The 27,496-nt window shown below is 34.4% G+C and overlaps 1 protein-coding gene across 4 annotated transcripts in view; it reads left to right on the plus strand.

Annotated features, from left to right (window-relative positions):
- Positions 1–27,496, plus strand: part of MYO6 (myosin VI) — a 106,697-nt gene that overhangs the window by 62,600 nt on the left and 16,601 nt on the right. For 2 of the 4 annotated variants that reach the window (XM_079298971.1, XM_079298972.1), the window contains exons 13-31: positions 148–305; positions 846–937; positions 1,409–1,481; positions 2,338–2,465; positions 3,478–3,573; positions 5,611–5,784; positions 9,447–9,485; positions 11,150–11,243; positions 11,744–11,874; positions 11,994–12,071; positions 12,974–13,103; positions 14,457–14,547; positions 15,747–15,897; positions 17,190–17,398; positions 17,766–17,844; positions 19,512–19,672; positions 22,885–22,914; positions 23,424–23,462; positions 26,558–26,661. In XM_079298971.1, coding sequence (XP_079155097.1) covers positions 148–305; positions 846–937; positions 1,409–1,481; positions 2,338–2,465; positions 3,478–3,573; positions 5,611–5,784; positions 9,447–9,485; positions 11,150–11,243; positions 11,744–11,874; positions 11,994–12,071; positions 12,974–13,103; positions 14,457–14,547; positions 15,747–15,897; positions 17,190–17,398; positions 17,766–17,844; positions 19,512–19,672; positions 22,885–22,914; positions 23,424–23,462; positions 26,558–26,661 — 2,057 coding nt within the window. The remainder of the gene's footprint in view (positions 1–147; positions 306–845; positions 938–1,408; positions 1,482–2,337; positions 2,466–3,477; positions 3,574–5,610; positions 5,785–9,446; positions 9,486–11,149; positions 11,244–11,743; positions 11,875–11,993; positions 12,072–12,973; positions 13,104–14,456; positions 14,548–15,746; positions 15,898–17,189; positions 17,399–17,765; positions 17,845–19,511; positions 19,673–22,884; positions 22,915–23,423; positions 23,463–26,557; positions 26,662–27,496) is intronic. The other 2 variants (XM_079298973.1, XM_079298974.1) reach the window with 1 other exon arrangement.

Here is a 27,496-nt window from a genome sequence, read left to right on the forward strand (position 1 = left end):
CTGCCGTGGCCTAGAGATTGGGGGTGGGGGGGCGTGATTAGGGTTCTAATTTACAGTGTTGGAAAGGCGTTTTTAAGTTTAGAGTCTAATCTCAGCATTTCACAGTAAGGAATTCTGAAAAATAAGATCTATATCTTGTTTTTTTAGGGTACCCTTGAAAGTGGAACAGGCAAACAATGCTCGTGATGCCTTGGCTAAAACTGTGTATAGTCATTTGTTTGATCATGTAGTGAAGAGGGTAAACCAGTGTTTTCCATTTGAAACTTCTTCTTTCTTCATTGGAGTTCTAGATATAGCTGGTTTTGGTAAGTATACTTAAAATAATTTCTAGTTGTCGTTTTTTCCCACCAAAGATTCAGTAACAAGTTCTGTAATGAAGAGTGGGACAGTTTTTCTTTTAGCATTGATGATTCTTGTAAAGCTTTTGCTGTCTTTGGCTGACTGAAATTTAAAACAGGGCATGTTTTATCATGTGCTCGAGTCCTGAGAAGATTATCCAGGAGAACAGCCTTTGATTTTGGGGTCTTTAGAGCTTTGATACTCTGTGCCAGCCTGTTGTATCATAGATACATGAGGATGTACTGGTACAATTTCAGTGTTTGGTAGCATCTTGCTTTGATTTGCTGCAAGCTGTCTGTCATTTGTCTTAGAAATATCATCTGCTGCAGTATTTTTAGATGCCTTGTGTACAACTTTGAAATCTGTAAAAAAAAAAAATTCGTTTTGCTGAAAGAAATGGCTATGGATCCGCACATGTCTTTAAATATTAGCACTGTGAAGCTTCTCTTATTTACTAGTTATAAACTTTTGGAACACATCATAAAAGTTTAACTTCTCTCTTTCAGAGTACTTTGAACACAACAGTTTTGAACAATTCTGTATAAACTACTGTAATGAAAAACTGCAGCAATTTTTTAATGAAAGGATTCTGAAAGAGGTATGATATATTTAATGTTGTATTTGAGGATTTGGTTTTTTACTGTTATATTGGAGGAACTTTTTTTTTTCCTGAAGAGATACTTAAAGTAGCACTGCTTTTCATAAGATTACACATTATGTTTGAATTCAGAAAATCGTCTGACATACTCTTTCTATATTATGTGACATCTGGTTGTGTCAGAAAAGAATGTGGGTTTTTGAAAACCACCAGTGAGATATCCAGAGATTGGATAATATGAAAATATTTAATTGAACAGGCTTATCATTAAGGCGTTAAAGTTGGAATATATTAAGATGTGTAAGGAGATCCTCAAATGTGTACTGATTCATGCTATATTTTTTAAAATTACTTCATATTTATTGTAAAAAATATTTTTTTCCTGATCAGTTAAAAAAAATTAAGAGTGGTGTTTTCTCTTTTCAATTACTTTTTTTTTTTTTTTTTTTTTTTTTTTTTTTGTAACTTTAGGAACAAGAACTTTACCAGAAGGAAGGTCTGGGGGTTAATGAAGTTCGTTATGTAGATAATCAGGACTGTATAGGTATGTGCTTCTTGAATTGTCAAGCTTCTTGTTACTGTCACGGGGAAGAAAACTGCAGGCAGAAGAAGCTAAATATGCATAGCATTAATAATTATATGATTTTATATATAGCCTCATTCAATTCACAGTCTTAAGAGTTCATAGGCATTACTTCAGTACAAGCATTAGCAGTTTCACTCTTTCCACAGGAAAAAGTTGGTAGTTAAAGTTCCTCTTACACGAACAGTTTCATAGAGAATGGAAACAAGTTGCAAAACAGTGAGTGTGTCTAATAGTTTGAAGAGCATGGATTTCTGTGTCAGCTTTCCAGGGCTTTGGTATATGTATGTGAGAGGTCAAGGCAAAGCAGTTGTTAAAAGTTGTGAAACCACTGCTGTGTGCTCAAGCCTGGTCTGCCTTTCCTGAAACAGATTTTTGCTTCTCACTGGATCATTGTATCAAACAGAAATATCAACCTTTTAGTTTTGACATGTGGTGAAATGTGGATGAAAAGCTTAAAAATCTCTCCCAGCAATTGAAGCAATCATCATATAAAGACCCAAGGTCATACTGTAAGAAGACTTAGGCACCTTTTGAATGACTAATTTCAGCTTGAGATCAAGAAAAAAACCAATCAGTTCTTGATTTTTTTCTTTCATGTTCCACAAGAGTTAGAACTGCTAGATTTGATGGATATACTGTACATACCAATTAAGATATATAGAATTCATTTGCCATGACTTCTTGTATTTTGTTTAATGGCTTTCCATAGGTACTGTTGTAGAGAATCACATCAGCACCTTTTAGATGTGTAATGTTCAGTGGTGATATGAGTTGATATATTAAATTTTGATAAATGTATGTGATTTTTTAATAGATTTGATTGAAGCAAAATTAGTAGGTGTACTGGATATTTTGGATGAAGAAAATCGTCTTCCCCAACCAAGTGACCAGCATTTTACTTCAGTTGTGCATCAAAAACACAAGGACCATTTCAGGCTCTCAGTAAGTTTTATTTTGTTGTCTGTCTTGTTTTAATGAAACAGTTCTTGGAACAGTTGATAGTAACGCTTCAATTTAATGAAAATCTTTTGTAAGAAATCTCATACCACCCAGTCTGCACAGTCTGTACCTCTTTGTTAAGAACAAGTTTGGTTATTAGATTTGATGAAAAGTTCACTGAAGGCTTCAAGCAGTTCTAATATCCTGCTGAAACTAAAGCCATATTCTTCACTTACATTTGAAATTTGTTAACATGTAAAGCATGAAAAGGAAGTACAAACACATTTTAATTTAGATTGTTTCATATCAGATGAGTTATTTTGTTGTTTTCAAAAATTGCTTGCTTTGGAGAACATTCGACTCATGTCTAGTGAGCTAGCACTTCACAGATGAAAATGGGAATCATACTAGGAAAATGTTTTTGTTGTTTATTTTTTAACATAGAGCACTGTGTGGAAGATTAAGGCAAATTGTTGCAATTTAGATCCATGAATTGTGTTGGAATAAAAAAAAATGCAAGCAAAGGAAGCCATCCTTTAACATCCATTTAGCTTGTGTTAAGTTTCCACTTAATCCTGCTTACCTGGATTGCTGTGCAGTGAAACATTCTGATGTTCATGATCAGCTGGGTGCTTACCTGTAAGATATACCATCTAAAGCCATATCTTAAACTTCTGTCTAATCCTATTCCTGTAACAAGGCTATTCATCAGCTGTCAAAGGAATGATACAGGAAGTGTTGGTTAAAGCAAAACTAAAATCAACTGGCTGGTATTAGCAATCCTGGTGACTTGTATTTTGAATGCAATGTATTTAAGAGTGAGGAAGAGTTTGAAATTAGGTTTTTAGAATGTCATGGTTTGGACAGAAATGGTAATAATCAGCACAATTCTACTTAAAGGAAATGTGATTTTTAACATCTAATGCTCCTAGTAGATCATGGTGGTGTTCAAAGAATAAACTTTGTCTTAGTCTCCATTGCAATACTTCTTTGTAATTCGTCTTCTTAATTCCAGATTCCTAGAAAGTCTAAATTGGCTGTTCACAGAAATATCAGAGATGATGAAGGCTTCATTATCCGACACTTTGCAGGAGCAGTATGCTATGAGACGGTAATTTTACCTATGGAACACTGTTTATTGTGTCTTGTAAAACATTTTTATTTTTTCAGTGCATATAGCTTAAATTACAAAATTTCCTGTGATCAGAAGAGAAGTTCGAACATTGATATGTCTTAACTTTGAAACTAATGTTTTGAGTATTTGACAGAATTGGCAGTTTCTTTAACTTTTCTGGTCACAGCTCATTTTAGTGGCATATGTTTTGTATAAAAGTTTGTTTCAAATCTATAGGTAATGGTGTCAATATTAAATATATTGATCCACAATATATTGCAAATCTTGTATCAAAAGGTGTTTACATACTGACGAAAAGAATAACCTATATGATATTAAAGTATTGTTAGTGAAGAGTACCTTTTTGGAAGCATGATTATCCTTGTACACAGTCCACTTCATACTTTTGTGTTTTCCATTTCTACTGGCAATGGACTAATTCGTGTAAAAGTACAAAATACCTGAAATTGCTACTTTCAAAAGGTATTCCAGATTCTTTTGCTTTTTTGACTATTACTTATTGTACAAAAACATTGTAAAAACTGAAGCCAGTATGTAAATCATCAATTTTCAAAAACAAAAGTTTAAGAATAAATGAGAATCCATAATGCTTTGTTGTTCTGTATAACTCCAGCATGTATGAAGGACGCTACTTGCAAAGAGGTTTTTTTGCCAGTCAAAAAAATGTATTTGAAGGATTTGTCTTTATGTACTTCAGAATACGACAAGAATAATGATTGTGTTTTGCAATAGATGCATTCTGTGAGTCACTGTAAAAATAAGAAAGTAGAAACCTCTGTGTTAGCTATGTGATTTTTCTGAAATTGCTTAGAGTAAATATTAAAATAATAAATGAAAATTGGAATTCCAGTAAAATTGGCGCCAATTTTTCTTTGTTCCAAGTTCTCTATTTTTAACCAAGCAGCTCATCACGATAAACTAATAATGCCTTAGAGTGTCTTCAGGAACAGAGATAGATAGATTTGATCACATAAACTCTCCTGTCAGAGCTAATCAGATGTGAGGTCCAGGAAGTGTTAATGTGCTTGACTTTATCCTCTCCCTCACAGGGACTTTCTTAGCTTGGGCCTTAAAACGTTTGGACAATAGCTGCCTTGTAGTACTTCTGTTATTTGGTTGTTTTGTTTTTCTTCTTTGTTCACTGCACTTTCAACATTTCTCACAGTCTGATTTGTGGTGAGGATACTTAATTTGGCTGCATTTGTATTCCTGTCTTGTGTCTTCATGGCCTAAGGAAACTTTGGGGACCTGTGTTTGTCCTTTGATTCTTATCACCCTTTTATGGGATATCTGGCAAATTGGCATTTTCTTCAAAGTAGTTTTGCCTCTTCTGTTCATTAATATCAAAGTCTCTATTAAGTTGCACCAAAAGCTGTTGAGGATTTTGGTAATGTGAATTTGGATACTAATGTATTGGCCGCTGAGTTGCAATGTAACGTATTGTTCTTCTCAAAGTTAGTGATCCAATTCAAATAAACCAGAGATATAAAGTCTGTAGGAAAGGACAATGTATTTTATTAAATCAAGTGTTCATAAACAGTCACAGTACTACTAAAATAACCTGTTTTCTTGTCATTTTCCAAACTGTCTAGATGTACCAAGTTAAGTGTGCATTTAATTCCCATTTCACAATAGATCTTAAATAATATTGCAAGCAGTGAAGAATTAAGCTTCTCAGAACTCCCAGGTGATGATGATGTACTGAGTGCTGGAAATGGAAGGATAGTCATTGACAAAAAAACCCCTGATGTCTTGAAAGGCACCAAACCTTTCTTTGAGTTTTGGAATTCCAGCAGCATCCTTCAAATTTAAGACTGTCTTTACTCTGGCTGGCATTAGGATTTTGTGTATTAAGCTGAAAAGTTGTTTGAAATAATATATGAGTATTTACCCCATGTATTCTTGCTTATTTTTGAATTAAGTATGTAACTGTTTCCTTTAGTTTTCTAATTAGACTGGAGTAACTTGGACAGTAAAACAGATGTGTTCTTATCTCTTGGGTTGTCTTTTCAGATGCAATTTGTGGAAAAAAACAATGATGCTTTGCACATGTCCCTTCAATCTCTAATATGTGAATCCAAGGACAAGTTTGTTCGACAGTTGTTTGAAGCCAACACTAACAACAACAAGGATCCCAAACAAAAAGCTGGAAAACTCAGTTTCATCAGTGTGGGTAACAAATTCAAGGTAAAATCATATTATTCAAGGTAAAATCACCCTATCTTCTTGTAATGTATGCTAGTTTTATGTTACTTGAATTAAGTAGAACCTAAACTTGGGAGAACTAGCAGTAACTTGAGATTCAGAAGAAAATTGGTTAAATAGATGTTTTTTCCTCTAGATGGTGTATTTAAACTACATGCTATGCATTTCTGTCAAAAATATCTTCCATAATAGTCCTTACAGAGATTATACAGTGATTTTTACATCAGAATCTTTCAAAGTCAATGGAAGTCTTTATTCAAAAGGTTTTGAGATTTGAATTTGTATTCAGTAGACTTTAAAAGGTTCTAGATGTGACAAAATGTGTTCTTCTGTGCTATTGTAATTATGCCTTCTAGAAGATGTGTTGAGTCCCTACAGTTAGCCAAACTCTCAAAATTCAATACCTAACCTAACCACTGCTTTTCCTTTTCTGAAGTATGCAATTATTCATGGCTTACACAGGAAGATATTCATTGTACTGAATGTTTCCTTTCTCAATACCTGAATCTGATGCTTCTCCTAATTTTCTCCTTTCTTCCGATCTTATAAAGCTGACCTTCAAACCCTGTCTTCTCCAAATGTTTTCTGCACCCTTTTCTCATTCAGCAGTTTTATTTTAGCTGGACTATTCCAGCTCAGGATGGCTAGAAAAAGAACAATAGGGGAATTAAGAGATGAAAAGCAGGCACATCGTGGGCTGCAGGTAAATTTTTCAGTCTCGTGGATTTTCAGTTGGTAAAGCTGCAGCAATTTCAGCAAGAGCTCTTTTCAACAATTTCAACATGGGCCAGATCCAATGAACAATTTGTATGCCTTCAAGTCACATGCTGAAACAGTTGTGGTATGCTACCTTACCTAGGGCCACCAAAAATCCACCTCATGTTCCTAGTTAGACTCCTTACACAGTCCCTGTGGAAAGCGAGTATCTTAGATAATCCACAAAACCTACAAAAAAGTATCTCATGTAGAGTGAGATTCTGCCAGTAGGAGGAGAGTATTTCTGCATTTGTGTCCCATATTGAGGGTAAGTACTGAATCAGGACTACAAGGTAAATTCCTTCTTGCATAATCATATCTTGTGGCTAACATTTGGAACTGTACTCTAAATATGCAGGGCCTGAAGAACAGGGAGATTATGGTAGCAGTACACTTGCATTTTATAGCAAAAATACTCTGCTTCAGGTCTATACTGTATTCAGTGTACTATGGCTGTTTTATTTCCTGTAGTGAGTGCCAGGTTGTTGGTCAGTCTGACACAGAGTGTTCTCATTACACCCTTTTGGAGTTGTTTGGTTAGGTTACCAGGAATAAAATTTTCATTGGGCCAGAAAAAGTGAGAGACAAAGTCTGACTTTAAGGTAGTGGTTTTGGCATTTAAATGGGAATTGGGCAGATTGTTCTCTTGAGTTTTGCTCTGATGATTCTTTTTAACTCCTTCCTATTCTATAGTGGTTGTTGAATTAAAGTGTAATAATTGGTTTAATATAAAATATGTGATCATCAGGTAGTCTGAAAAGTTGCATATAGATAAGCCATGTCCCTGCAGCCATAAGTCTGCTGTAAATTAAGCTAAGACCCACAATTTTTTAGAACTGTATTTTAAAAATGAAATCAACTAGAGGATCTTTTGAAGTTGTTTCCTCTTCCTTCTATCTGGATTTTCAGTTTCTCTCAGATTTAGCACCCCATGTTCAGGTGATGTGGACTTGTGCATTATACCACTGCCCAAGGAGAGGTGAATTAAAAGGGAGGCATTTTTAAAGCGGAGCAGATATTGAGTGGGGAACTTTTTTGTATTTCCTTTTAAGGTTGGGTATTCACTTCTCTAGCTAGAATGCAACTAATGTCCTCTTTGGATCTGGCCCATCAATTATAATTCTTTCAATGTTTTCAAGTTTCATGGCATTTTGAATGTATGTTTTATTTCCAATAATTCATTTAGTGTTACCTTCCCAGACACAGCATGTGATGCTGATGAACACTAATAGCCTTGAAAATTTCACTTCAGATAACATCAAAATAAGGTCTTTTATCTTACTAGATATTTCATCTCTTTAAGAATAAGAATTCTTCATTAATTTGTAAGTCAGTCTTCTGAACTACTGAAATTAGAACTATTTCTAATTATATCAATTACTAGATAATGTTGCAGGGACTTCCTATTTTGAAATCCTTAATACATCCCTTCCTTATAACTAATTAAAATTAATTCTCATAAATCAGTTGAGAAAATAATTACTAATTTACCATCAGATCTCTTCATGATTATTTGAGCTGATTTTACCATATTCAATTCTGAATTAAATTGTGACAATTCAAAGAGCAGTAGTTTCAGCAATATAATTTACTCATACACATTTTGTTGGAGAAATTCACTTGAGAATGTGTCTGGTTTATTTCTTGTCAAATCACAGAGTATAAGGAAGGGGTATTTTTCGTCAAGCAGGAATGTATTTTATTGTTGGAGATTGGTCTGTCTCTTGCAAACTTTAATGTTTTCAACTTAAGAAAACATAATTATGATCAAGTTGAGATATAAAGAATATGTGTAAGTGAAAACCAAGCAGGAGGTTATTAGTGTTTGTCATGCTTCTTGTGGCACTTTTTCTAACCACATACATGTTAAGTTACAAAAATCCCAAATCAATTTTATCTACCGGAGGGACAGCTGGCAGCTGTAGGTGATGCACACTATCCATGCAAATCTTGTTTCTTGGATTCAAGGTAATTTAAAGATCTGGCTAAAAAAAAATTAGTCAAAAGTCAGATCCTTTGAATTTGCTTCCAGTGCTGTGAATGTATATATTAGGACATACTGAAATTTGTATTGCTGCAGTCTATATACTTAAAGTTTGCTAAAAAACTAGAAAGGCTGGCCCAGCAGTAATTTGTGGCAAAACAAACACACCTCTAAAGTAAAAGTATTGCTATTTTTCTGATGTGGCTTTGGAATATTTCAAGTCCCTACCAATTACTTTCAATAGCAACTCTGATAGCCTTAAGTCTCTGGTTATCCTGAAGGCTTGACTCCAAGTAATAGTAGCATTGCAGTCTTTTCTCATCACAGTATATTTAAATGCAACCTCAGCAAATGTCATTTTAAAATTGTAGGTTTTTGTCATCAACAGAGAATGAAAAAGTTTGTAAGCTTGGAAATAAAAATAGATTATTGCAGGTAAATGTTGACATAACTTCTATAAAACCCAGAAGATAAGCCTGAGAACATCCTTTCTGTGTTAATTATTTAACATTCAAATAGTATTTGTTATAGATTAAATTTGGGATTTCAGAAACTATCAGTGTGTTTTTTAAAAATCAGTGCAAATTGGTCTCATTTTTTTATAATTTTATTACATAGTCATTCTTTTTTATTTCCCTAAATGGATGCGCATGTTTTTTGATAACTGTGTTGTACTAAGTGACTAGTCCATGCAGTATTGTTGAACACTTTAATACAAGCAATTTCCTCAGGGCAATTCATGCACACTTGCATGATTTTGTCTATTAAAATTTGTGAATGTTGGTTTATCAGTTCTGTCTCACTAACAATGAACATGCATGCAGTAATGCTGTACCTCTTTTTGGTGTATATATTTCTGTACATGCCATGGTAAGGCTTTTAAAATACTTGTTTTCTTTTACAGACTCAGTTAAATTTGCTTCTTGAGAAGCTTCATAGTACTGTAAGTATATATACAGATGTAGGTTCACAGTTTTCTGATGTAAGGCAAAGTAGATTATCTCAATATTATGGTTTACAATAAATGTAATTAGTGATTGCTTAACAGTTTGCAGCTACACGGCACTTCATGAACATCTTGCTGTACATGTGTTGGTTATTGATTGACTTAAAAAAGGAAAATGCACCACCTTAAAAAAAAAAAGTTGTAGAAAGAAAGTTAAACAGTTTGAATAAGAAATATGAAATCTGGCTGTGTTGCAATCTCAATTTTTTGTCACTTTTACATCTTTCTGTGCATTGGCTAATTAATGGCTAATTTGCAGAAAATTTAGAAATGTTTTGTAGAAGTAAGTTATATAATAATTAATTTATTATTAATTTTTTCAGATTTTATAAAGTCATTAAAAATATAATGTTTCATGTCGCTCTTTTGACAGGCTGTAAATGCACAGGTGGTCAAAGAACCTGAGTCCCCTAATAAATATTTGTTAATTTGGCTGGTGCAATTAGTTTGTGAAATTCCCCCTGTAGTACAACATGCCATTTTCTTTTAGAACTTGGAGTTACTGGAACACAGTGGTTTTTCTCTTGACCACATGTTCTAACAAATTATAGATATTAGGTTATGCTCTGTCAGGAAAAAAAAAAAAAAAAAAAAAGGGTGGAAAACCAAGGGAAATAAAGGTGTGAGGTGCTGGAGTATAGCCAGCATAAAAGATTTTACTGTAGTCATGAGACTCGTCTGAAGGGTGATCTATTTCACCCAGAGCATTCTGGAACTGAAACACAGTCCAGGGGAAGAAGTGTGTGGCCAGGCTTGCTGTACTCTTGAGTTTATCTCCTCCATGACTGAGGAGATGTTGTTAATGTAGAGCTCCCTTGGCAGGTTCTGTCTCATTCTCAGCTGAGAGATGGAAAAGAGAGCATATGCTACAAACTGGGATTAATACTATGTTTTCTCAGTCCCAATTTTGTTTGTATGCAAAGTTGTCATTCGCAGTCACTTGTTATAGGAGAATCTGAATAATTGGATGATACTTGGCAAAATGTTAGCCTTGCTGAATGGTCAGAGACAGCAAAAGTGTAAAAAGTGTATCACACATGGTCATAGTGGAGCAGACTGGAACAACATCAGGGAAGAGACACTGAAGCTGTGAGCCAAATGAAGTTGTAAAAAGAAAAAGTTAAGGAAGGTCAGGTTCATCTGGCGTTACTCTGATGTCAGGAGTCTGGTAGCATGTTTGCTGATGTGGGCTCTGCAGCATTTTAGTGTTGTGACTGTAGAAGATAATGAGGGGAGTAGAATCTAGAGTAATGATTCATAGATTTTATACATGTTAAGGAGAATAGTTGAATGAAAATTCAAAAGAATTGAGGATATAATTAATAGCTTAAGCACTGAGATCAGTTACATCAAGACCAAGGTTACAGTGTAAATCTGATACATGAGAGAAAAAGAATGGGGCTGGGACTTGATAATCTTTAAGGCCCACTCCAGCCCCTTAACTTTCTATGATTCTATGATAATGTCAGCATTTCTCTTTTAGAATATCATTATTATTTTATACCTTTTTTTCCCCCCACCCATAAGTCTTAAATCATTAACTGCCATTTTAGGAGTTTTAAAAACGGGTGGATTTTCCTAACTTCTTGCTTTGATCACAGGGGTCGAGCTTTATTCGGTGTATCAAACCTAATCTAAAGATGACAAGTCACCATTTTGAAGGAGGACAGATCCTTTCTCAGCTTCAGTGTTCAGGTATTGTGTGTCTCTGGTATTTGTTCTACCAGTAAATGTTCTAGCACTGCATATGTATTTGAGGTTGCATCTGCACTGCATGTCACACATATCATTCACATGATAAAAATAAAAGCCTGGTTGGGCATTATTTGAATGTGGATTTGGATTTTTTTTTTCTTCTCTGTAAAAATGAAAATGTCAAGTCTGCTGAATAAGGAAAAAGTTTTTATTAGAAATATTAGCAAAAAAAATCCTGTAGATGATTGAGTGTTACCTCTCAAATAGGGAGCAAGCTTTATGAGCTTCTCTCATGTGTTCAGTATTATTTTTTTGGGACTGATCACATAATCAAAAAATGCTACAGGCTTGATCAAATCCCAGCTGAACTTTGTGGTTTAGTCTGTGAACAATGAGTTTGAGTCTTATGTCATAAACCTACTGGTTATCATAAAATTCACTGCTTAATTTGCATGTTGCTGATCCCAGCTTTTTTTTGCATGTGTCTCTGTGAAATTTAGGGATGGTGTCAGTTTTGGATTTGATGCAAGGTGGTTTCCCGTCACGAGCTTCATTTCATGAACTATACAATATGTACAAGAAATATTTGCCTGAAAAATTGGCTCGACTGGACCCTAGGCTTTTTTGCAAAGTAAGAAAGAAAATAATTCTTCTGTATCATCCAGGAAAGAAAATGTATTATGATGTTGGTTTTTTTGGTTTTTTTTGAAGGAGGTATAATATAATCCTCTCTTTTTTTCTGTGTTTCAGGCCCTATTTAAAGCCCTGGGACTGAATGAAAATGATTACAAATTCGGGCTGACCAAAGTGTTTTTTAGACCTGGCAAGGTAATTTTTTCTTGGAGTTCATGATTATCAATCTCAGAATAATTTCAGTTTGAAAGGACCTTTGAAGGTGACATTGTTTAACACATTGATAAAAGTGTGGCCAGCCTAAATAAGGTTACCCAGGATTTCTGTAAATAATTTTGTTCATTTTCTTTGAATAAACCACAAAATTAGTACTGATCAAATAGGTTTTATAGTCTTGTTGCTGATGCTACAATATGTCTATTGCAATGTTTGTATTCCAAAATTATGTTGACTATTAAAAAAGAAGAAGTCAGGGCCAAGAAATATTTTCTTGTAAAATCTCTTTATAGCTGAAATCTCTCTCTATGAGCATTGATGCTTCTATTCAGAGAAAGGAGATGAAGTTGAGAGCTATTGTGATGAGGAAGGAAAATTATTGTAATCCCAGAAGAATGTTCTTCCTGTCACATAACTATTGAAAAGCAGAAGTGCAGGATTTTCAGAAAACATTGCCTTCCATGGGAACCTTGTACAAAGGTTAAAAATTGAGAAGTGCTTTCAGCTTTTATTTTTTTCTACAGGTATATAATTAGATGCATCTTAAAGTTGTGGAAGGCCAGAGTTCATTTCCAGGATGTAGAAAAACAATTGATTTAAAAAAATTTTGGCCATAAATATTTTTCATGATTAGTAAATGGTTATGTTATTGAAAATGCCACGTGTTGGATACCCACAAAACAAACATATAAAAAATCTGCAGTTGTCATTTCTGCTGTCATTACATAATAAAGTGAAAAAAAAATTATCTGCTAACTTTAATTGAAAGCTGATATAAGTTTACCTTAAAAATATTTTAATATTTTAACTTAATATGATCTTAATAATTCTAACACTCTCTGTCCTCCTGATATGTAAAAGTTGTTTTAATTTTCATTTAGTTTGCAGAGTTTGATCAGATAATGAAGTCTGATCCGGATCACTTAGCAGAACTGGTTAAACGAGTGAATCGCTGGCTTATCTGCAGTCGTTGGAAAAAAGTTCAATGGTGTTCTCTCTCAGTGATTAAATGTATGTATTTTGTGTTTCATTAAATCAAAATGTTTGTTAAAAATACACCAAAGCAATTATTATCACCTTGAAATGTGGCCTAGGACATACATAGAAGATGTTACATACTGAAGTCTGAGTAATAGATTTCAAGGTTTGTGAGATTTTTCTTGAAGTTCACTGTGCAGAGTGGGAATAAGGTAGTGTGGAGTAGAGATTGGTACTTGTGATGTGGTTCAGAAAAGGTGTCTGGGAGATGGGGAAGGATGCAGAATGTCAGCAATCTCTAATAGCATGGAGGGTGAAAACTGTGCATTTAAAATGGGGAAGAAAAGCCTAAAGACCTCATGCCAATGCACACACGGCTGTGCATTTGGGCCAGTACAGTCCTGACTTCCACATCTGTCACTGATTAATTATTATTTGTTGTTTATGGTGGAGCAAATAGAATTTCTGAATTCTTGTGATAAAGATTTCAAGCATCAGAGATTGTAACACTAAAATCTTGGGTTTGACCTAGATATTTATGCCATTTAGTCAGTTTTTTTCAGAAAGACAGGACAGAAAGTATGTCACCATGTGCAAAAAGTATAAACACAGGGAAATAATATTGATTATTTTTTTGTGGTATTTTATGGCAAATTGGAAGCTAATTTTATTCCCACTACAAAGCTGAAACAGATAAACAGGAAGTAAAGTGTGTCTTTGTGACCACCTAAGTCCATTGGTTAAACATCAGTGTGTTCGCAAACCATGTGCTAAAGGCAGTCTGGATCCACAGGCTAGTAGTAAATCTGTAAAAACTCATTTATTGTTGCACTTCTAAAATACTCAGCATACATGCATGTGCCAATGCCTTGATTCTCTGTTTAACTTGCCTCCTGGTCTCAATCATTTAGTTAGAATCTTTAGATGAAGACTGTATTAGAACAAAAGCTAGAGGTTTTATTCTGTGTTTTTTTTCATTCCGATATTGTAGAGAGATGCTCAGTGGAGTTGCAGCCACTTTATTATCTCTAGCAGATATTGGCTACTTGATTACTTTTCAACACAGGACTAAGACTCCAAGCTGAGTTTTTTCTGCTTGCTACAGCCTGTGACTTTCAACACAGGTTACTGATACTTGTCAGTCTGGAGGGGTGTGTGAGTGTCCGCGTTTCATTGTTTCTGTTGGTTGTGGGTGAGAGTCTCCGTGCCTGGCCCAAGACTGCAAATCCTGCTATTCTGTTTCTTAAATGTTGTGGTTTCAATATAGAATAAGTTCTCAAGAACACGTAGTCTGCATACAGTTTTGAGGCATCAAATGTGTGAGGAAGATAGAAGTTGTGTTAAACTGTATGAGCCATTAAGATTCTATCTTCTATGTGTTTACAGTGAAAAATAAGATAAAATATCGAGCCGGTGCCTGCATTAAAATACAAAAGACCATTCGCATGTGGCTTTGCAAGAGAAAGCACAAACCACGGTAAGAAGATAGTCCTTGGCTGAAGAAAATATGTTTTAGATAATATTTTCTTGTGACTGTAAGAAGTGGTTTACTTGACTTAGCTAAGTCTATCTGAAATTGTAGAATGATGTTAAGTACAATTAAAGGAGACTGAGAGATTCGGTGTTCCTCAGCTCTTTCCCAAGGATGAATGGATTAAATCTGAACCTTACCTAAAAGATGTTTCTTTAGGTCTTTGTTCATAAAATCCTTCAGTGACAGCCTTGTTTTAGAAATCTTTTATTAAGTCTGTCTAATTTAATTTAAGCTCATTAATTTTTGTCCTTTGCCCATTTACACCTTGCTTTGTAGGCTCCTTTTCATTTTTATCTTAGAAATAAGAACTGTCTTGTCTCTTGAAATTAATTCCATTAGCTGGTTGCAGGGAATACTGATGGAAAAACTACTTCAATCATTAAGCTCTGCTGACACCTTTATGTTCCCTGACAGAGATGCAACTCTGTTCTAGTTGCAGGCTTCTCATAAATTTTTTTATATCCTTTGAGAACCATGTTTCATTTTGAATCTTGGAATTTCTGACTTTCTTTATTTTTGAGCTAGTTGGTGCTCTTTAATGATTTGATTTTGTTTCTCTTCTGTGTGTTGATTTGTGAATCCCAGTACAGCGATTTCTGGAAGGTTGTCTGCAGAGTTGTGACTTTTGTGTGGGGCCTTCAATAGGGGTTCTTAAAAAATATCTTTATTTTCCTGAACCCTTCTCCAGCCTTGTTTTCTCACTCCTTTGGGGTGTAATGACTGTGTTCCCTGCTGTGTAGTTATGTTTTATCATTCTGTTATTGCTCTTTGAATAAGTGGCACTATTCAACCTTTATCTCTTGCAGTTAAAATCCCCTAGGGAATACTAATGATTTATTATTGGGGAAAAAAACCCAAAAACACCAACCCAAATTAATTCTCAAAATAAAAATGTATTTTTCCATTATGAGTTCCTGTCTGCTAAGTAATTTTGGTTACTGCTTGGAAAAGGCTCCATTTCTTAGTTCTTGATGTGATAATGCTCAAATTTCAAAAAAGAGGGTGAGCTGTCAGAAGGCATAACTTGTCTCCCCATTTATTACATTGTCTCCCATGTTTATTATATGAGTGGCTATGGAGTTTTAGAATTATCACCTTCCAAAATCATCTCAAGGTAAAAATAAGCTGTTTTATCTTCTCAGCATTGATGGCCTGATAAAAGTACGTACACTGAAGAAGAGACTTGATAAATTTAATGAAGTAGTAAGTGCTCTGAAGGAGGGGAAGGCAGAGACAAGCAAGCAGGTCAAGGAGCTGGAGGATTCTATTGATGCTTTAATGACCAAAATTAAGGTACGTGGTAATAATAAGAGAAATAGTATCTTGCTACTGGAATCTATAAAAAGCTTCATCTAAAGGAGAAGGCAAATGCATTTTTCTTAGTAGAAAATATACTTTAATGTACTGGTCTCAATTTTCAGTCATCCCATTTAAAATTATTTGTAAATATAACTGAAGTGAATCTTGGAAATAGGTGCATGTGACTAGACTTTGGTATCTCTGTGTCAAAGCTAGTACTGAAAGTTTAAGAAAAAATGCATGTTGATATTATGAGACAAGTGTTGTCAATAATTTGTTGTTTTCATGATTGGAAGAATGCGTATTACCAATATTTTAACTTAATAAGGGCTAAAACAAGGCTTTTATCACAGAATAAAGACATTTATTTTCCAGTTATGTGGTTTTTCAGATGTGATAGTGAAGAGAATTCAGCTTGCTGGTTATGCTTCAGTTTGTAGTCCTCTCTTTATTAGCACAGATGCACAAAGACAAAATGAAAGCGCACTGGCATTTATTAGTATTAGAAAAAATTTGGTTTCCTGAATTCTTGTTTCATGCAATATTATATCTTTCTTAGTATATCATATTAAGACTTCTCTATTTAAGATCACTGTTGAAAAGATGGTAGAGTTAACCTGTCAACTTAAGAGTTCTCTTTTCTAATAAAAAGGATATAATTTGATTATCATCATGATACACTATTAGAAAAGGTCAGCAAACCCCCCATATTGCAGTTTTGTTAGTAAGATATGAATTGTAAAATGAAATTTAATTGTACCTGTCAGTAAGGTTTGAAAATATGTCTAGCAAAAGTATTTTCAACCTGTCATTATAGCTTTTTAGAAGAAGTTAGTCACAACACAGTGCAATTTTTTTTCTGGGTGCTAGCAGAAATATTAAGAAAAACTGTTTTGTGCTATGACATTAACACAGAGCTGTAAATAACCACTAAAGAAGATAAGAACACAATACAAAATACACATGAGCTGTCCTAAATTTCCTTCCAGCATGTTAAGAATACCTAAAACTAAGATCTAAAATATAAAGGTTGTCAAAAGAAGTCATGTTTAATTTCAGTGATGAAATGGAGATTAATTTATATAGTTTTGTAGGAGAGGGGAGAGGAATGGGTCCTCAGGATTTTAGAAAGAAAGGGAAGAATGAACCTAAGCTTCCCAACCCTGAATTGTAAATATGATTTAAGCATAGTGCTCAGTGATCTCATTTCACTTAATATTTTTTAGTATATGCTTTCAAAAGTGTAATACAAATAAAAAGGAATAACCGCCTTATTATTTTTGCAGACCACTATAATGACTAGAGAACAGATACAGAAAGAATATGATGCTTTAGTAAAAAGCTCAGAGCAGCTTCTGAGTGCACTGCAAAAGAAGAAACAGCAAGAGGAAGAAGCAGAGAGGCTACGACGGATCCAGGAGGAAATGGAAAAAGAAAGAAAGAGACGTGAGGAGGAAGACCAAAAACGAAGGAAGGGAGAAGAGGAAAGACGCCTGTGAGTCTTGAATTTGAATATGTTGCTGGTTATAGAAGAAAACAGGCTTTTAATGGAGTTAATCTTGACATACTTTCACTTAGAGGGCCACTTGGATTGCTGTTCTGTGCAGTATTGAAATGTTTCCTTTCACAGTGATTTATAAGGCAAATGTCAGAAGAGCATGTGGAAGAAATTATATGATGCAGCTGGAAATACAGATGAATTTGAGAAGTTTCATGACTTACATGTAGAATCCTGTCATCGGACTGTACTGACTTCTGGATTACCATTCAGTTTTATGAAAGAAACTTCGTGTTTCTTACTATTTCTTGTTCACTTGTGTCACAATGACATGTTTTCATTTCCTTCTCCTCTTATGTAATAGGAAATCTGAGATTGAGGCAAAGAGAAAACAAGAAGAGGAAGAGAGAAAAAAGAGGGAAGAGGAAGAAAAGCGTATTCAGGTTAATGCTTAAGCTCTGTGTGGCTTTGGGGGCTTTTTTGTTATTGTGGTGGTTTTGGGGTTGTGTGCTTTGTTATTTGTAATCATTTACTTATTTATAAATATCTTTTTTGTAACTTATATTCTCCACTGAGTTTAATGGCTTCCTTCTATAAGTACATGTCTCAGAGTCATTCACCAGTGTTGCTTTATTAGTAATGTAAAGCAAAAGTCATGTTTAGGACATCCCAAGAGAGATCACATATTTCTAGTTCCCATGCAACTTCAGATATTCCTGAGTGGAGGTGCAATCTGAGTGGAGGTGCATTGTTTTTAAAGGGTTTTAAAATGTTGCTTTAAAAGTATACAACATTGGAGAATCCTAGTTTAGCCTTTGAAGGTCTTGTGGGCAGTCCATGTCAGGCAAGTTTGGCGTTCTTTTCCTAAAGTCACATCTTGACTTGTACTGTCAGTTACTTGCTTAACTGCAAACAATTTCAGATTATTGGTAATAATGAGAAGGATGCAGAACAATCCTTGGTAACTCCATTGGCTGCAGTCATGCACGTTAAATAAATGCAGCTCAAACCATACTCCTCCACCCTTCCCCTTGATTTATGGCAATTCTTACTGATTTCCTAATAAGCTCTCATTCTGAGCTGTGTTTGGCCCCTATATCCTTCTTTTGCTTTTTTTCTTGGAGATTGCTAGGGTGACCTGGGATAGCAGTCTTATGGGAAAAAGAACATCTATAGTGTTTGTCTTCATCAGTGTATCTTGGTTTCTGAGCTGTGGATATCTGCAGTGCAGGATGTAATTTACACTTTTACTTTAAAATGCTGTGTTTGGATCCAAGCAGGTACAAAATCCTGTAGGGTGTTTCATTCTCCCACATACAGATAATTTCTCATTATCTTTCCTCCTGGTGGTGGGTTTTGTCAGCTTGTCTAAAATGAGATTCATAGCATAAAGTCACTGGTGTAACAGTTTTAGTGGTGCAGCTTCATGATGATGAGTAGGAAGCGGCTTTGTTTCATTTGTTAATTTTTGGGCACTGCTAAAAACTTGGCGTATGTGCCTTTTGAAGGTACAAATTGGATGGTCCTGTTTTACTTACTGTGTAAGCGAGACTTTTTGTGGAGTAATGATGGTAAACTGCTATTGTTTGGCTTTGCATAGGCAGTGTATTTGAACTGCTCCTTTTGCTTAGGTTGAAAGTCAGATCAGTTCTACAGAGAATCCCAGTGTCTGTCTTAATCCCTTTTCAAAATGCTATATCCAAAGTAGTGCCTATTACAAAGTGGTGTAATGCCAAGAGCAGAATATCAAGGAAGTATTATGTTAGTGCTATGGAAGAGTAGCCATTGTCTGTTTCATTTGAGTTTTAATGATTCTAAAAACTTCTGAAGACTAGCTTTTTTAATAGTGAACAAAATGCTTCACGTATTTTTAAAAATAATTAATAATTACTTGGCACTTTATTTAAAAGGTTAATATAAGTGTTGATAAATTGTGTGAAAACCAAGAGCTGTTTCATTTTTCTTGGAAAAAACTAAATACTAATAATTGTTAATTTTTCAGTTCTGTAAACTCTACATGTTTTCAAAAGCTAATATACTACTTACTGTATTTTTCTAATATTGCTTATGTAGCATTTTGGTTTTGATTTGGTGTCTTATTCTAAAACAGGCTGAAATTGAAGCTCAGCTAGCTAGAGAACGAGAGGAGGAAACCCAGCACCAGGCAGTGCTTGAACAGGAACGTCGTGACCATGAGCTTGCAATGAGAATTGCCCAGAGCGAGGCAGAGCTCATCAGTGATGAAGCTCAGCTTGATTTAGGTTTGCGCAGGTATGGAGTTAAGTAGTTACATTTTCCTCTCTGTTTTTTCTCCCTATCCTGCTGCCTTTGAGAAGACTATACTCTTGTTAGGTTTATGAAACTTTGTGTTCATTAAATGGAGCTTCTAAGTCTATGTACTAGAATGTTTTTTGAATTAACTTTTGAAATTTGTTAGATTGCTTTTGCTTAGACTTTCTTAATTTTGCATCTTGCTACATCATAATTTTGTAGGTGCTTGTGAATATGACTGCAATTCTCTTTCTTTTCTTGAATTCTAACAAGGATGGCAAACTTAAAATTCTGATTTTTATGACTCATTTAAAGTAGGGAATGGAATTTCTGCAGTGGTAAGTAATAATAAGATATGTCTTTGTTAGGACTTGATGGTTCCATTTGTACAGTGAATTTGTGTGGGATTTTTTTTTTTTAAACGAGAAGCCCTCTTGGAATGCAGAAATAAAAGTAATTTGTGGGCCCTGGCTGGTAAGATTTTTTCAAGTGGAATGAAAATATCTGACATAGATGGGTTTAAATGTGAAGCGTTAGTCTTGTTTTGTGTGAATTTTTGACATGCAATAAGAAGAGCTTAACTTCTGATACACAGAACCACACTGCTTTTCTGCAAAGCAAGAGCTCTTCATGTATTAAAGGTGATGCCTTAGAAGCAACTTGAAAGTTCCAGTAATTATTGGTCAAGTTGCATAAAGGGACCTATGAACATGATCACATGATTGGTGACTTCATCACTATGACTCTACTCAGTTGTTGTTGAAATGAGCGCAAGAAAATCCCCTGTGTTGCCAAGGAATTTCAAGCTCCCATATGTGTTCCATTTGCTACCCAATTTTCATCTAGATGCATGCTTTTTTTTAATGACTGTATGCCTGCTTGAGAAAGGTGGGTAATGTTTTTGTCATGTTCATTGACTTTTAGACAGTTCCACTGAAATAGTTATGGTTCTTCCCTCAGTTCTACAATAGCTGTCAATATATCTCTGAGACTGACATGCTCCATTCACAGAATCAGAATGGGTTGGAAGGGGACTCTCTTCAACCCCCTGCCATGGTCAGGGACACCTTCTACTAAACTAGGTGTCTCAGAGCCCAATCTGAGCTGGTCTTGAACACTTTCAGGGATGGGGCATCCACGGCTTCCAGTGCCTCACACTTTCCCTGTCTGGATTTTGGTGCAATACTTTGAAGGTAAACACAAAGTCATTCTAGTGTTGCAACCTGGCAGAGCTCTCCTAAGGAGAGGAGGAAGCAATAGACAAGAAGAGCTCAGAGCTTCAGTAGCTTTTCTGTCAGTGAAGCTCTAATCTCCACTGTGTTTCCTACTACTCATAGGTGAATTTTGGCATTTGTCTTTCTTGTATAATCCCAGAAGGGATGATAAACTAATTGTCATCATAACTCTTTGACTGCGAGTATCTATCTGCTGTGTAGCTAGCACAGTTCTGCTGTGTAGCTGGTGGGAGACTGGAGACCATTCTGAGTGATTGGAAAGTGCTGAATGGTCTGATCATGTTAGCACAGAGATGTAAACCCTTTCTTGAAAAGGTAATACCTAAATCTAAAAAAGAAGTGATAGATTTTTCTGCTTATATGAGCTGTTTATCTCATTGACAAATTGTTTTCCATTGTTTCTAAAGTCTGCTTCAAATCATTAATAGGCACAGTCAAAACCTATAGAATGCTTTAAAGTTAATATTTGATTTGTTTAAAATCAAACTAAAACATTACCCAGGCCCCACTATCTTCTACTGAAGTCAGAGGATAGATTTTCACATAATTTCAGGAGTTGCCTTAAAGGTAGCAACTGTAGAAATTCAGTGAAATGGAAACTGTTGGTTAGAACAAAATATATAATTTAATAATTAAATAATATTTTTTCAGGACTTCTTTTGCATTATACCAATCAAAATTTTGCTAGTCTGAAGAAGTTTTAGTTTACTATCTTCTACATTTGAGACTGATGTATTACCATGTGATACACTAAAATCACTGACTTTTCTATAGGTATTTGTGCCTTTCCTGTTAAATTTTGCTGTAAGATAAAGCATGTATGACTTCATACTAATTTATGCAGTGTACTGATTTTACAGTGTTTCCACACAGTTTTGTAGAAAATGGTTTCATGCTTACATATTGGCATGAATAAAAGAGTATTTTCCATTGTATGGTGGTAACTGCTGAGTGAAAAGAGGAAGAAAAAGGTGATTTTATGTGCTCAGTTTTAAGAAAGATGTGACACTTTTGTGTTGTCATATTTTAACATGAGTGCCTCTAGTTTATTTCTGTTCTTCACAATACTTTGCTGTATTCACTTTCATAGCTTTCATAGATATTTCAAGGTGCATAAGTATTAGAAATTTCCTTAAAAAAAATATATGTTTGTTGGCTTCTTTCAAAGAAGAAAAGTTGTTTGTTCTGACAGCAGTTCCAGCATTTTCATTTGTGCTTATTCTGTGCTGAATCTGCTGGACCTCTTCTAGCTTTATCCAGTTTTACTACTCATCCACAGTTTGAAAGGATGTGTAATATATGATTTACTGCACCCAGGGGTAAATTAACTTTTGTGATTAGCACTTAAGTAAAAAAAATAAAGAATAGGTTTCTGCTTTCAACTGGGGAATATTTTTCATTTATGTGGCTTATTGAAACATACAGTATGGCATATGACACCAAAAGGAGCTAGTCTTAGAGAGTGTTGTGAGTGTATCTGTTCTGGGTGTTGCATTGGAACAATCCAAAATGAAGTCCTAATTAGCATGTTTAGTGCTGCATGTGTGCACCTGTGGGTTTCCAGTACAGCAGTTAGACTTGGGATCTGTTGCAGCTTGCATGGAGAAGCACCTATCCTGTTCCCAGAGCAGCTACAGGAAGATTGCTGTTATTTCTTGTGATATGCTTATCCAAGCATGAAATAGATCAGTAGCATGTCTCAAAGTCTGATTTTGAAAGATTGGAAAGGAGAGAAAGGCTAGGGGAGGCTTTCATTTCTACATTTTTTCCCCAGTGTATCATTTAAAGCATGACTGAATGAGAAAGTTTGGGGGGAAAGGTCTGTATAATCAGTTAAAAATAATAATAAAATATTTCATAAGATAATAAAGAAGATGTGAGAGAGCAGGAAATGCTATGACTCACCTTTCTTGCTTCAGATTATTAGAATATTAAGTAGGCAGTAGTCCGTCTAACATAAATATCTTCTATTTGCAGAGCCAATGGAACAAAGCCACAAATGACTGCGTATGGCATTTTTTTCCATTTGAATGCTCTAATAGATAAAAGCTGCACTAATTAATCAAATGAAATTGATATTGTCCTCTTATGTACTAATGCCCCATAATAATCTGTATTAGTATGCATCTTTAATGTCTAAATCAGTTTGTAATACCTTATATTCACTACTTCGCTTGTGTCTAATAAACCCTTTAATAATCAAATATACCAAATAACATCTATTCAAAAATTATTATATAATTGCTGTGAAGTTTTTCACATACCATCTATTTTTCCCTGCCCTGTGTGATTTATTGCTCTTTACAGAATCAGGACTCTGTATGTGTGTGCATATATAAAAATATATACATATGTATGTTTGTGTGTGTGTGTCTGAATGGAAATAATTTAACATAAATAGCCATTTCCTGTGCACTTCAGTTGACTTCACTTTGATTCAAGACACTTTCACAGTTATAAAGGCTGTTTTTATATCAATATATTTGGTTTATGCTCATTTACCAATTTTCTTGTAGGGAGCAAATGGCCACAGAAATGTCAGAAATATTGTCTAGGTAGGTGAGAAGGTATAACACCAGTGAATCAATTATTTTATAAAAACAAATCACACATGAAATTGGTTGAATTATTATGGAATTCAAAGTAATGGAATCTGGGTTTTCTTTAAAGTGGTATGCAGATAAGTAAATTATTTCTTTTAGCTAAATTTCTTTTACCAACACCTTTTTTTCAGCAATTATGTCTCTGCTATTTTAATTTATTATATTGAAAATGAATATAAATATTTCATGTATCCTGTAATTTTGTTAATGTTTCTCGAGGTTTCTTCTCCTCTCACTTTGTGATAACAGAACACAAGACTCCACATTTTTTAAAGGCATATTTCTACAGATTCAGCACAAAGTTAATGAAGTAATTTAATAGTAATGTAACTGTTGGTGCATTTAATAAAAAAATATTCTAATTAGACTTCCCTTAAAATAAAAGCAGTTTTGAAAACTGCTATGGTAAGACCATATTAAAAATCCTCTTAAGATATCCAAACAAACTCCCTCTCTGAGATTTCTTGAATGGAAATGCAAGATTTTATGCACAACACAGAAAAAAAGATAAATACATGTTTTGGTCTGAACATACCAGTCGGTAAAATACTAGTTCTCTGTTCAAATAAATTGTTGTGATTGTCTTCCATATCACCAAGTAATTAAAGTGTTTTCTGCAACTTGAGGGCAGAAATAACCTTTAGTATTGATTTTATGACGCTTACAGAAGAAGAAAATTTGTTTAAAGTTCTTGAAAGTGAATCTGTTGTTTAACAAGTTACTAAGCTGTGTAAATATAGTCTGAAGATGATCAGTCTCACATGTTTCATGGGTTTTCTAGTGGCATCATGGATGATTGGAATGTAGCTGGAAACTAAATTTTTTTTCCCCTGCAATATTATTTTAAGAATGGGACTAAACCACACTGTGTGTAATTTAGGTAGCATGTGAGTTTTAATAGCCATGTTGTATTGCATATATTGACATAGTTCCAATGACAGGGTCAATTTATAAAGCACAAAAAATGACAGAACTCTAGGGCAAAATCAGAGGTTCTGTGTTTTGGTTGAATTAAAAATGCAGTAGCTCTCAGTACATGCTTTAACTAAGTTTGTCTCACTTTTCATGCACTGGAAACTTTTGATGTGAGACTGATCTTTTGTATTTTTAGTTGGAAACTACTATTTATGATGCACAACTATGGAGCGGTGAAGATTGAATGTCAAGTGTGATGCTCCTCTTAATGCCATACTGTTATGATTTAAGTCACGTAGAAAACAAGCAAGTGATCTTCAGAGTGAGGAGTAGTACCCTAATAGAAAGACTAAGCCATTTCATTGGATTAGCATTCTTAGAGATTACTAGTTTAACCAGAGAGGGTACAGCCTAGTTCTGCTGTGCTAAATTAGGCAGCAAACTCTTAGAGTGGTGGGTAATGTTGCTAAATAAGGAAAATCCTTAGGATTTGTCAAATTAGGTTCAAGAAGGTTAGATACCAGGCAGTGGAAAATATTTATTAGGAATCCTTAATGTCCTACAGGTATGCCAATAATAGCAAAATATCAAGGAGTATTCAATAACAAAATATTGAAGGAATATGTCCAATTATTTGTTTTACATTCATGACTAGTTCTAAGTCAGAGATAATATTTTAAGTTGAACTTCTTGCACTTCACTGGAAGCTGTGTGTGGACTGGGATGAGTAGTATGAGTAGGCATTAAGCTGCTTCTGAACAGTAAGGTTCTGTAGTTTTAATTATACTGAAGAAATCGTTCAGTTGTTATTAAGAAGAACATTAGTTTTATTCAATGAAATTTAAATTGCATTTGCTACCTCTGCTTTCAAAACTGCTGTATCAGCATAAAGAAAAATTTTAGGTTATAATAGTTATTTGTAACCTACTAATTAAAAAAGGAAAATAAACATAAAACTTCACAGTACCACATGAGACCTTTATGGAAAAATAAGCATGAAAATAATATTCACTAGATTATACCTATTAATAATGTGCCTGTCCCACAAAAATATTACTGCACAAACAGACTTTCCAATGGAAAGGCCTGTTTTTTTCTTATTGAATCAAAAAGTTCTTAGTCATGAGGCAGAGGCTGGTAAAGTCATTCAAGTCTGTCTGTTCTTGAATTCCTTAGTGTTTAAAAGGTGTGCTGGTCATCACTGAACGTTGAAGTATTTAGAATTTATTTTTATAAAAAGTAATCCACGGAAAGTGTGCTGTTCCTCAGGGTTCTCCCGCTTATCTATAGTGTATTTCTTGGGGGGAAGAAATAAAATCAGGCTTAGCTTTATTTCTATTTGTTTTGTACATGGAAACCTTGTACATTTTCCTAAAGATGACAGATTTTAGTAATAATTTCTCACTTGCATTTGCTGTTTGCTTACTTGCATATTACCTACATGGTGAAGATCTTTTGCCTTTGGAAGACACTAGATTTCAATGCATCTTTTTTTACTAGTCAACCTTTTGTCTGAGTGGTCTTTTTTATTTTGGTATTTCTTTATTATCAGTAACATCATCCCCAACCCCAGAACTGATATTGCTATTATTAGATAGCCCATATAGAATTTATTAGGTTTCTTCTCTTAAGTTAGGTTTTTTTTCAAAGACAGAATATTATCTCAATCTTTGGAACAAGGATTTTGTCCTAGACCAATTTTAAATAGCAGAGGAAATGCCTTTTTTTTTCCTTTTCTTTGTTCTATTTCAGAAATATTTTTCTTTATCTGTTTTTTGAATGGAACTAAAAAAGTCTACAGTCAGTCTTTGTTTTCTGGATCTTGGTTGACACTAAATAAAATGTACATCAGTGTGGGATGAGAATATGTGCCTTTCCATACATAAACAGTATCAAAGACAATTCCTTTTAATCTCTAGGAGGCCAATCAGAGAACGGTATGATTTTGAGCATAAAATATAGTTTCATTTTCTCTTAATAATTTGAACATCTTGAAAATATGGTATTTTGTCTTAGAATTCTGCATGGTAATAAGTCTCATACATTGTTGATCATGGGATGTCTTTCTCTTCTTAAAACAATTCCTGTTTAATACTTGAAAAATTGCATATATATTTTTAAAATAATTGTAGGGGTCCTGCAGTGCAAGCCACAAAAGCAGCTGCTGGTACTAAGAAGCATGATCTCAGTAAGTGGAAATATGCAGAGCTTCGTGATACAATCAACACGTCCTGTGGTAAGTGTTTTTTTTTTCTGAGAAAGAGTTCAAGTTGTAGTTATATACAAAGTTACTTTCTTCCTGTAACAAAGATAAAAAGTTTATATAAGTTTGAGTAAATAAAAAATTAATTAAAAAATCTCTCTTGCCCCCAAAAGAACAATACATGAAGCTATTTCCATGTTAAGGAAACACAATTTCCAGTGTTATGTCTTTTAGGGATTACATATTTATGATATTAAACGGCTTGGGCCATAAAATACATGTTATAACTTCTTAATTAAGTTCACTCTGTTTGATGTACTTCCTCTGAGGGAATAATGTTATTATGTTTTACCTAGAATTATTATGCTTTACCTCGTTATTATGCCTTACCTAGAATTTGCATGTTCTAAGAATTTTTTTGCTATCACTTCTTGCTGTGACCAGATCATAAAGAAAGCAAAAATGTCACATAAAGCACAGTGTAAAAATATGTTGTCTTAGATATTCCTATTATTCTTTCATTTCAAAAATGTGTAACTTCTTTTTGGAATCTCACAGGGGGGGCATTAATCACTTTGGCCTCATTGCTGTGAAGATAGAAACAATAAGAATTATTCTTTTTTTTGGATATTACTGTTTCTTCCAGCTTCTTATTGAAAGCAGTTGGTTAATTTGTAATTCAAGATCGCTCAGAATGTCTTCCTGTAGATGGATGTAGAAATTGGAATCTAACTCATTCTTTTTTTAGTGTTTTTACATATCTAAGACTGGAGCAATGTTTTCAGCTGCATAGATGGTGCAGTAATAAGTGGAGTTCATTCCTTGTGAAGCCAGCTTGGATACTCTGAGATGACAATGAAAAAGCCTT

This window comes from Erithacus rubecula, assembly GCF_903797595.1.
Source record: "Erithacus rubecula genome assembly, chromosome: 2".
Taxonomy (NCBI): Eukaryota; Metazoa; Chordata; class Aves; order Passeriformes; family Muscicapidae; genus Erithacus; species Erithacus rubecula.